General features: G+C 39.5%; 1 protein-coding gene across 3 annotated transcripts in view; it reads right to left on the bottom strand.

Annotated features, from left to right (window-relative positions):
- The window catches only part of ZCCHC7 (zinc finger CCHC-type containing 7), an 86,335-nt gene that overhangs the window by 9,952 nt on the left and 64,509 nt on the right, over nucleotides 1-11,874 (bottom strand). For all 3 annotated transcript variants that reach the window (XM_063422835.1, XM_063422836.1, XM_063422837.1), the window contains exon 8: nucleotides 10,418-10,453. In XM_063422835.1, the coding sequence (XP_063278905.1) occupies nucleotides 10,418-10,453 (36 nt within the window). The remainder of the gene's footprint in view (nucleotides 1-10,417; nucleotides 10,454-11,874) is intronic.

Genomic DNA, 11,874 nt, shown 5'->3' with positions numbered 1-11,874 from the left:
GCAGTGAGAAAGGGGGATGCATATGTGTCTGCAGTCATCCAGATAACATAACTCATTTTTTTGGGGGGATAACAGAAGCTGGACCCTGACTGTGCACCCAAAGCAGTCATTACCAGGCAGGCTGGAGAATAAGTCTCTTCAAAATACACAGCGCATTTAAAAACCATATACAGGGCTCAGCCACTGCTTTCATTACCAATTTTAATTTAGCTCCTTCAGTTTGCTAGCCAGATAAACTCTTTAGTGCTGTTTTTTAATCTATTTGCCACATTTTATGTTTAAGATTATAGTAATATGGGACAGGAGAAGGAATCACTTTTGGAGGAAATAAAGAAATAGATCCGCTTATCGGCGCCCATCAGAAAGTTCATTAATCAGCCGGGCTTTGTGCCCCCTAAATTGAAAGGTTAAATAATCCTCTCAGGAATATTTCTCGGCACCGCCGCCAATTGTCCGGAGAGAAGCTGCCATTCACCGTGCTCCAGATCGGTGACAGGGTATTTTACCACCGTTTGGGCCCCAAACAATGACGGACAAATGGCCTGGCTCACAAAGAAACCTTTTAGTACACGGATGGAGAAAGGACCACAAGCTTTGAAGTGGGGTGGGGGAGGTGGGGAGAGACTGTTCGGAGAAGAAGGAGGAGGAGAAGGAGAAGGAGGTGGAAGAGGAAGAGGAGGAGAAGGAGGAGGAGGAGGAGGAGACTCATGCACTGGGACATGTATATTTTATTTGAATGTTTATTAGGAGATTGGCTAAATGTTTATATATATCTCTATACATCTATATATCTGCCAGGGCACGGCACCGGCTGCCCCCACGCTAAGCATATGCATAGTTACACATACATTTATACATTAATCTGAAAACAAACATTTGCAAAGCCTGTAAAATCAGAAGATGAACAGAACTAAAGCACAGTTATATTTATTAGCTAATACACAGGGGAGCCTGAAAAACCCCAAGGTTTTAATTTTTACTGTCATTCTGGATGATTTACAGCTCCCTTTCTCTCACTTTAATCTTTATGTCATTCACTGATCATCCCTCACCATTCCACTGAAAAGGCGGAAGTCCCACATCTGAATAACTTTCTTAGGGGAGCATTCTGAATAGGTATTTCTTGATAAATAGACTCTTAATAAACATTTTTTGGAAATGATTTCTAATCACAGCTAAAAGGGAAGTAAACATGGGAAAAACTTAGTTCTGCTGAAGAATATGAGATGCCAAGTGAGCAGTGCATCAGTTTGCTAGAAGTGAGTTTCGGGGTACATTTAAAATAGATAATAATTGAACCTTTTCCCTTTAAACTCCCCAGCAGCTGGGCTTCAGCATGCAGCATCCTTCACTAACAGACAATTTCACAGAAGCACATTCCTTACATTACCAACATGCCAGCTGCATGTGTTAATGTTTATCCATTTTCTCATAATTTTTTCATGTGCTCTCCATTAAAGAGTATCATATATATTCAGGAATACCAGTTATTTGCACCTAGATTCATGACGAGTGACATTCATCCCGAATATGTCCTTGCGGAAATGTGTGACAGCTTGTATACAATCCCTGACAAACAAAAGCTTCTCCACGTCCTTTTTGCACACCTGTTTTTTAAAAATTGCTTTCAATTCCATAAAGTTTTTACTTTAATATGACTTGGGATTTCCTAAATAGCATACAGTTGCTCAGAATGGATCAGAGCATATCAGGTTTCTGCTCTCTCACACCATGAAAATATGCTATTGACCAAAACAGTTTCTTCCAGACCAACTTTTGACTATCTCATTGCTATCATTTTTCCTCTCTTTCCTTCCTGATGCCACCATCACAAAATCAGAATGAATTTAACCATCTCTCATCGGGCATTAAAACAACTCAGACAGAAACTGGGTATCTCAGGAATCAAAACCAGGGCAATTAATTTTAAAGAAGATATTTCAGGGTTATCGCACAGTCCACAGAAACCCTCCAGTGTCTGTACTTTTGCACAGGTGCTCATCACCCCATTTTTTAAGTGCCGAAAGAAGTTATAAAAATTCTTTAGAAACATAATTAACTGCATAGTCAAGAAACAACACAAAAATACTTTCTTTCGCCTACAAGGTGAGTGGAGACTACAGGCGGAGAAACTGCAAGTTTGAGGCGAGCAAACAGAAAAAAAGGAAAAAAAGACAAGCCACCTTTGGACATAATTATAAGAACCAGGCAGTGACTGTTCTTCCCCTGTGAATTTCTCACCTGCTCTGGTATAAAAACAATGCCTCTTCCTCACCACCTGATCACCTGACCACTCCACACTGGACAGCATTGCCACCATGCCAGTCCACGCCGGGCAAGACTGCACTGTGGAGACATCAAGGATCAGGGAAAGGGCCCTTGTCAGGCCAGACATAGACTGGAGTGCCCATTCCTTCATGGGTGGGCTTCCTCTGCTCATTGCAGAGTCAATCTTACGGCTGTGGGGGTATGTTTGTCAAATGTTAATTTAACCCAAATTCAGCATTCAAAAATGAGTCAAAACTGAAGGTGCAACTTCACTCCCCTGTAGCCAAAAATTCTGTGGGTTGCCTCCTTCTGTAGCCCTTGGTGGGTGGCAGAGCATGCGTGCACACACAGTGCACCTCATACACACTTCTGAGGCTTCTCTGTGAGCACCTGCTCATGGCTCCATGTTCCTCACCACTCTGTGAGGGCTCCTTTAATTCCCTTTATACTTGATTCCTCAACACTTGAAATCAAAATCAGGATAATTCTGTCATGGGGATAGAAACTTTTCTATACACATGACAGGACCTAACAAGATGTATTAATATCACTGACATGATAGACCCTCTTGGAATTAAATCAGTGAATATTTTTAAGGAACCCTAATCCGTAGATTATTAACATGAGCGAGCATAACTTGAGGAAGTTACTGTCTTAGCGGCACGAGCTCTGGACTGCTGTGACACATGAGTCACCAGCAAGATGAACCACGCAGTGCAAACAGATTTACTGACTTTTCCACTTTGCAATATGAGAATGCACCAAAATCCATTTTATGGTATTTATACATATTATGCGCAACTGTGATTTTTTTCACATTTTAAAGCATCCGTTAAATTTGCAGGCGATTTTTGGCTTCCTAAAGAATTTTGAGACTGGTTCAAAGGTGTAACAAAACTTAAAAAAAATACTTTCAGATCAAGTTTGGAGAAATTCTGGAGAAATTCTGAGAATGAAGGAACTTCATATGATTATTCATACATAGCACTGACTGCAGAAAGAGAGCACAGAATTTTTTTCTTAAATGTTTTAAAAATGCATTGAAAGCCTCACTTTAGCTTGAAAATTCTATCATCCTTATTTAGATGGTAATATTTAAAATAAAGATAATAATGTAAATGCTTGTGTAAATTCACCTTTTCAAACTAAAGGAAAGAGAAGTAAAAATTTTAAACTGAATTTGTAAGCATTAAATAAAAAAAATTAATCTTAATCCTTTCCCTTAAGGGAGCTGCGGTTGAGTACATGAAGGGGAAATATTTCAGCAGCAAACCTTCTCTGATTATTCTCTTTGATTAATTAACCACCCACCCAACAGCTTTTGTATATCACAAAAATAACCCAAACTTCTCTGGTTTTTGGGTGTGCTGGGCTGGAGAGACGTATGTCACCAAATGTCATGCAGTGCACAAAGAATGTCCGAGGCATGTGGAGCAGGTCAGCTAACCAGAGATTTAAAATAGTAAAACATTAATTTCCAACCCCAGCTCTTCTCCCTTTCCCCTTCACAGTCAGATGTGAAAGACACCGCTTTTGCAGCAAACGTGGCTCTTGACACCACTTCAACATGCGTGCTGAAGCCGGGTGTTCTCTGAGCGATGCCACTCTCCAAGACAAACACCACAACAACACCATTTGGAACCCCAAAATCACAAAAATGTTCAGCCAGCTGAGCTTCCTATTCTACTCTCTCCCCATTTTCAGATTGCTTCCAGGAATACACAAAAATGCAATTTCTGGTCAAGATGTAATCTGCCTTTAACCCTCAATTTAAAAGCACTTTTTATTTTGTTTTCTGGGTAGCAGATGCAGAAGAGCACAAGACAGATAAAGGTTAGAGAAAGCAGAACACCTCCTACCGTGGTAACTACATGATGAAGGTAAGTGGCAGGTGATACCAGTGCCGCTGGAAGGTTCTGCATCCTACCCGAAATGTCCACTTAGATCCTTACAGGAAATGTTATTAAAGCCACTTCTTTTCCCATCATAATTTAAATACATCTTTCAAATAAAAATTGGGAAAGAACTTTTATCTAGCATCCTTTTGTACTGAAAGCTATGGCATATGCTTTGAGCTCATAAACCTAACAGTTATTTCAGGACTCAAAACTGTCTTTGTATTTGGAAAAAAAAAAAGGCAGTCAGAAAGACTATCTTTTTGAATATGATTCCTTTGCAGTTGGAAAAGATTTGGGGCTTAGGTTTCTGATAGCCTCAAAAAATATCTGAAACTTGAAAGAGAGTGGCAACACGGCAAATTACAATTAATAGGGGAAAATAAACAGTAAAATCCCTTTGCCCAGCACACTGACCCCCTCCGACCTGCTGGCTTTCTCCAGGACAGCTGTGCAGGGTTGGCAGCATGTCAGGAGCATCCCTGACACTGAAAACCACTTGCAAGAGGGGTCAGGTTCACACACACGGAGAGTTTAAAACCAAAATACCTGTCTGTTGCTGGCCAAGCTCTGCACCAGCTCTTCCCCTAGCTATCGGGGCAAATAACCTCTCAAAGGACAGAAAATCTTCATGAACCCAAGCACTTCCCAAACAGATATGTGGGCACCGTAATGCTCCAGGTGTTCATGGGCCCCAAAACTCACAAGAGCCAGAGTCATCTTTACCCTAAATTCATATCCCTGGGAATTCTGATGCCTTCCCTGTAGAATATCCTGCTGAATTGATACTGAAGCAATTGATACTGAATACAAATGAGGGCCCAGTCTGGGATTCCAAAATATGAGAAATACATGGCCTATTTCATAAACAGACTAGTTTTGGGTTTTTGTTTTTTGTTTTTTTTCCTGGAGCTGCTAGAAATAGCCTTGACACACCTGGAGAGAAACTGGCCAGGTGCTGAAGCATTCCAGAGGAGCGTGCTGATCCCATGGTCTGTGGCTTTGTGTCATGGCCAGTGGAGCCAGCCCTGCGGCCATGTCACAGTCACAGCTGCAAGGAATCAGGATTAACCTCCTCCCCAAAATACTCCTAAACCCATCCCTTCCCTTACTGCTCAACACCTAAAATCATCTCTGGAAACCAAATGCCTTCTCTCTCAAGCTTAAATATTTTTTGCCAGGGTTGTATTATTTTAATATTCCCTTTCTGGAAGTCACACTGTTAACAGATAGAAATTGACTTTCAGGGATATGGCTTGCATTTTCAATTCAGAAAAAAAGTAGCAGGCCACAAGGAGTTTTAATAATGCACACAAAGAAATCTGAGCACAATATTTAAACACAAAAGACGCATGTCCCTTCGTGTCCTTCATACACAGGGCCACATCAGCCAGTTCCTGGTTCACCTTCCTTCATGTAAGCGGATTAAAAGTAAGATTAACAAACTGTCAAAAAGTGTGTTAAATGATAGGTTCTGCTAATTAAAAATCCGGATCGTTCTAAAGCTCTGTTGGTGGCCATCTTGCTGTGGGAGATTTCACACAGACGAGGCTAGTGAAGGCAAGGCACAGGGGACAGAGTCAGTGTGGCTGGCAGGAGTGGCACCAGGGCAGGAAGGGGTTATTAAAATGAGCAATCCCTACAGGAAGAAAACACTATGTTCCAGTGAGATTTCTGTTTTACCACACAATCAAAAGCAAGAGACACCCCAGGAAAATAAAAAACTTGCTCTGCCCATTTTAGGGACAGAATTTCTTTACTTAGTTGATATTTACTGAAGAAGATTCTAACACTTGCACAGTTCATTCCTATTTGGGTATGGCATCCTCATCTTGGTGTGGGCCAAACAGGCCACATCCATTCCTACATGGCATGAGCCACTGTGACACGGCAGATGTGGTGAGATCTGCAGCCAGCCGGTTCTCCATCTGACACCAAAACATGCCGAGGCCCTGTGAAGCTCCTCTGGCTGCCCCACCAGCACTGCCATGTACGGGGCCTCATGGCAGAAATGCAACCTCACACCCGGAGCAAAACAGGGTCTCTACGCACTGAAGACAAATAAATTTCCTCTTTTTTCTCCAGTGATGTCACCTGCTGGGCGGAAATGCTACCACTAGCCCAGTTTCATCAGACCGCTCAGGCCACAGACCCCGCGGAGCGCGGGACGGAGTGAGACCGCAGCGGCCGGTCAGTGTGGGCAGCCCAGCCCGCGGCACTGCCCCGACGGCCAGCGCAGAGCCCAGGGCCGCCCACGCCAGCAGCAGAGCGGACAAGGGCTGTCCACTGCGGAATGTGACCCCGGTGCTGCCCTTCCACAGCCTGGACACGCTGCGGACAGCAGCTGCCACAGGCGCCACACGGCGAGGTGGACAGGCAGCAGGTCAAACTTGGAGGGAAGTATTGTATTTTTTAAAGAGTAAACTACAAAACTGAAAGAAACAAAAGAAAATCATTGGGTGCCTTCTCACAAGTTTTTACACTGATTTTTTTAGTGTTATTTAGGGTTTATCTTTCTTGTTTGTTAGAGGGCTATAACCCAGCCTCCACTTAAAATGTATAATAAATATCACCACATTTATAGCTCAAATGTGAAGTGACATGAGAAAGGGAATGAGAAAGAGCCGAATACTCTGAGGGTGAAAAAACAGTGCTGTCATTTAGGGTGGAGAGGGGATGTGATGGCATGTCTTGTGGAACACGGGCCATGTGTCTCTGGGTTTATGGAGCTTCTGGCATTTAGGAAGTCAGAGTTGTAAGCTAAGCCTTCTCATAACCCAGAACAAAGAGCTCAACAAGGCCTCCAAATGCCTTGCGACCAAAAAAATCACACATATCATCACTGACACTCCAGCAAGCTATGATGAAAACTGTTTATCCTGAATCTGTCAAAGAAGTCTTTGTCCTATTATTTGATTGACAATAACCCCTTTGATAAACCTTAGCGGGTATGAACCAATTTACTGCAAATAGATATCTACACAAATAAAACTTGAAATATATTTTGACAAATACAATTGCCCCTCTCTAATACAGGAGAAATACAGGGAACAGTCATGATGAAAATGATCTGTAAAAGTTTTAAATTGCCACCTTAAAGAGGCTATTAAATAGTATTTTAAACCATGGTAGGAGTTGCATTTTTCTGCTGACTTTGGGGGTTTTTTTCAGAATAATTTTAGTTAAAAGAGTTGAAAGAACAAGTTTAAAGAAAGTACTGTCAGCCACTTATAAAGCTTTGATTATCACACAGCCTTTAGATTTAAGCTTCATTGAGTGCCTTATGATAATCTTTTTTTCCATCAAAAGGCAAATTAAAATATTCTGCTTACAATCCTTTTTGCCATTTCTACCTAAGATGCTTTGTGCTGGCAGTCTGTTTTGGTTGGAATAAGATGTTTCTGCCCATACAACAAATTATTTGCAATGTGCTCAAATTTGTCACCACAGCCAACGTCAACAAACCCCACCACCATCCCCAAGAGCAGAATGGGTTTGTTATTGAGTCATTGTTCGAGTGGCCCCGCACGCCGTGCAGGGGCTCTGAGGAGTCAATAGATGGCAGTCCATCTCCTAGGAAAGTGATGGAAAATGAATGAAATAACCAAAAGCCTCATAAAGGAGAGAGGTGGAAGGCCGTGTGATTCTTCACCAGCATTCACAGAAATTAACTAAGAATATATATACTTTACAGAACACAAAACATTTGGACAAACTCTGTGACAGCCCTCTGCAAACGGTGCCAAAATCTGGTGTATCGGAAAACTGAACACCCGAGTTTATCTGCAAGTACATGGACCTGCACATGGGATGCTCGCCATCAAGTTACCAAAACCAGTTTAAGTCTAGTGATTGCATCTCTGGCTGAAGTGCAGGAAAAGCGCTTCTGTGGCCCCCAACAGTTGGGCAGCCTCTGTGGGCCACGACAACCACAACTGCACTTTTATTTTAAACATGCATTTTTCTTAATGCTGCTATCCTGTTTCTACTAAAATATTTATTCCACAACAGGAAGACTGTAACATATTTTCTATGGTGAAATACTACTGTGCTGATAAGAGAGTAAAAAAATCTTGGCTTTTTGTTACAATCCTACATGTATACAGATATAGATATTTAAATTTTATATATAATTCTAATTTAGAAGTTTTGTTTCCTGCCAGAACATTATATGCTTCTGCTCTGCTTCAGGTGCAAAAGAGAATATTTAAAGGGGATAATAAAGTATAAATTTTAAACAATTCAGATAATGCAGTTTTTTGTGATTTACTTATTGCAAATATCAACCATGTCTTTTACCATACCAATTTTTAAATTCCAGGCTTAACCCAACTGCTAATGTAACTTTGAGGCAAAGGAACTCTTCCCATGTAAAAAATGAAGGCGTACAAAACATATCCCACATGTCAGTCGTGTATTATTTGCAGATAATCTGCAATTCACTGAATAGTAAAAATCTATTTATCAGAAGGTAGGCTCTGATGCAATACCAAATAATCTGTGAGTGTCCATATTTGACCACATTTCAAAATGACCCTAAAATGCACCATAAATTTCCAAATGGGTACTTTTAATAATATGCCTATTTTTGTAACCACTACATTTTCTAACAAGAACTTGTTTTGACACCTTTTCTTAGCTTTACTTTATATTAAATGTAAACCCTAAATGCTTTCTACAAAATCCACAGAAATAATTTCCTACCTCAAGATATCTCAGATTTTGCACTAGTATAGCACTTGCTCAAGTTTAAGCTACCCCCCCCTTTTTTTTACAGACATAAATATTTTATAAGTGTTGATGGAAACCCATTTTTTGAGGAATTTTCAATGGCAGATGAGAATAAAATTTAATTACACCTTTTATCTCAGTAAAAAAAAAGAACCCAGGATGTTACTGCACCAAATATTTCTCTCTGATTATTAAGTTCCAAGTGTTATAAACATTTCAGAAATTGTTTTTACATGCACCCTTAGGGATTAGAATGAAAGACAGCATTTAGCTTTTTCCTTTATCCAATTTAAAAACAAAACAAACAAAAATACTTAGTGAATGCATCTTTTTTCTTTTTTTTTTTCTTTTTTTTTTCCCTCATAATGTTTTTCTTTAGAAAAAACCAAAACCAACCAAACCAACAAAAAGTCTTTACCAAATCTGTTTAAAAGTAAATTCTCAGGAAGGGTGGAGGATTTCCAGGGCAGATCTTTGTGTTAGAATCATTATGCACAAAACACAAATGAGAGGTTTTAAGTGCAGATTTCTTCTATTCATTGAATTTTGAAGAAAAAAGCAGAAAAAAGAGCATTCCACTGCCATGAAGAGGTGGAGGCACAAATTATAAAGCACATGCCATCTACTGCTTCAGAGAAAAAGCCAAAGATCCAAAAAGAAAAGTAGTGGAGAAACTTTTCCACTTTGTTTAGTGCAGAGAACAGGGGCTAATTATCTGTAACAATGAAATATGTGTGAAGCCGATCTGTGGAGCAACAACGGGAAAAGTTCAAAGGAACAAGAAAACTCTGATTGTTAAAGGTGTTTTTATGTTTGACAATTCTAGAAATTAATATATTTGAGAACTGTGACACCAACTCAAGAATTTGTTTTTACTGGTTAAATAAAGTACCAGGTTTCAATATTGACCAAATTTGTATGCATTTTGTTTTATTTTTATATCTATTTTACATATGAGGAAAAATCTTAAGTAATAAACTGGTACAGTTTCACGAAGTTTTATTTTCTTGTTTCAGAGATTAATGATCAACTAAGGCAGACCAAACAAGCAGTCACAGCTATATCCTGACTAATTATAAATTATCTGCAAAAGTTTATGAGGTGTTTTTCCTCAAATTCATGTCTCCGCTCTCACTGAGTTTTATTTCATTCATCTAGGAAGAAAGCTTTGTCACATTAGTCAGAGTGACTAATTATCAGCATCTGGGAAAACTGAGATGGGATTACTGCTTCTGCTATGCATCCAAACTTAAAATTTAATGCTCTTTCTATGTGTAAATGTGGTCACTGAGAGAAGAGAGGCAAAGCATTAATTTAATTATTACAGTATTAAAATGAAATCAGAAGTTTTAAAGACGCTTAAAAAGTAGTGACAGTGTTTCATCGCCTTCTTCAGTTCAAAAACTCTTCAGATGTTTATTATCTTCTCAGAGAAGATGCTTATCTATATTTTATGGTCAGCAGTTCACAGAGGAGTAAATAGGTTGGGTGTAGAAGAAAATAAAAAAGGTGTTTCTACTTACTGTTAGGTGATACTGCCTCCATATTTCTGGGCAAGCCTGGAAAATAAAAATATTGATCAGCTAGGAGCATGAAACAAGGTGCTTTACAGCCTGTTGGTTTTGGCATAACACAGTATCCACTGGTGTCGGTCACAGGAAAATAAGAAGCTTAACTGAAAGGGTCTGCATTTCAGCTTCAAAAACCCGGCTAGACAGTTTAATTGAATTTTACACTGGTTTAACACACTCCCTGCCATTGTCAGAAAGCCAGTAACAGTTTTCTCTCTGCCCTTTTTCTCCGAGGGGCAGAAGTTTGGGAGAGCAGCGTGCTCGTGACTGTAGGAAGCATTAATGCTGCAAAACAAACAGGGGTGGGTTTAAATTCTACATTTTCTGATATTTTAAATTTACATAACGCTCTAGAAACTAAATCACAAGGTGCCTTCCTTTCACGTAGGAATAGAAATATTTTATCTTTTTTGTATGTATCTCTTTCCTAATCAAAATATAATTGTTACATGTAATAATCCTCAGCAGCTTCATGTCAGATGAGTTGTAAACAAGAACCATAACAGATTGCTTTAATGTTGCTATTTTTACAATGACTTGCTTGCAGGTTTTTTTTACTTTTAATTTTTTTAATTGCCAGACTTTCACACGAAGTGCAGCCCTTTGGAAAAAAGAAAATCAGAGCAGGTTTTTGAGTCACAGCAGTGACACAATTGACCTGAGGGACACATGAGACACGGTGAAGAGGAAAACGTGGATCTTTAAAACAAAATCAGAACATGGTGGTGGTCACTAAAGCTCAGATCACTCTCTCAGGGATTCTTATTGCTTTTACAAAATGTACAATAATTCTGAGGGCCCCTGAGCCAAGACAGACACGGAAATTGTGGCACTTTTTGTCATTTTGGTACACAGCTACTTCAGCGGAGGGCTTTCACTTCTCTTTAGAACATCTACCCTCTTATTAGAACAGCTCTCCACTCATTTCAACAATTAACAACTTGGTTTGCCAGGCTTCATTTTAAGTACTTTAAAAAGAAACATGGTATTCCACAGCTTCTCCATAATATGCTGCAGCCGCAATTTCAACCATTGAAGCCTCATGACTACTTGCAAATGAGTACTATTAACATTTCTTTAGATTTTGAATAAATTTTTCACTCATGCCCAAATTCTTGCCTTCTTTTATTTTGATGGAGCGTGTTAATTAAAAAAAACCCCACACCACAACTAGTATCTCTCCAAATAAAATCCAAGTTTTTGCCAGTCACCCTGTGGCACATACAGTGTTTTTCCCAGATGTGATGGAAATGATATTATTTATTATTCATTCCACCAGTAACATAATTGTCTGCAGAAAAATCTACAATCTGTTCTGTGTAATGATTCAACATTTCTCCTCTTACTCAAATACTGTGTGTAAATATTTGAGTTTTATATTAATATTTCTATAAAGGGAATGTGTGGAG

The sequence above is a fragment of the Prinia subflava genome, chromosome Z, assembly GCF_021018805.1.
Source record: "Prinia subflava isolate CZ2003 ecotype Zambia chromosome Z, Cam_Psub_1.2, whole genome shotgun sequence".
NCBI classification, from domain to species: domain Eukaryota; kingdom Metazoa; phylum Chordata; class Aves; order Passeriformes; family Cisticolidae; genus Prinia; species Prinia subflava.
Note: the sequence above shows the minus strand (reverse complement) of the source record. Positions and strands in the feature narration are given on the sequence as shown.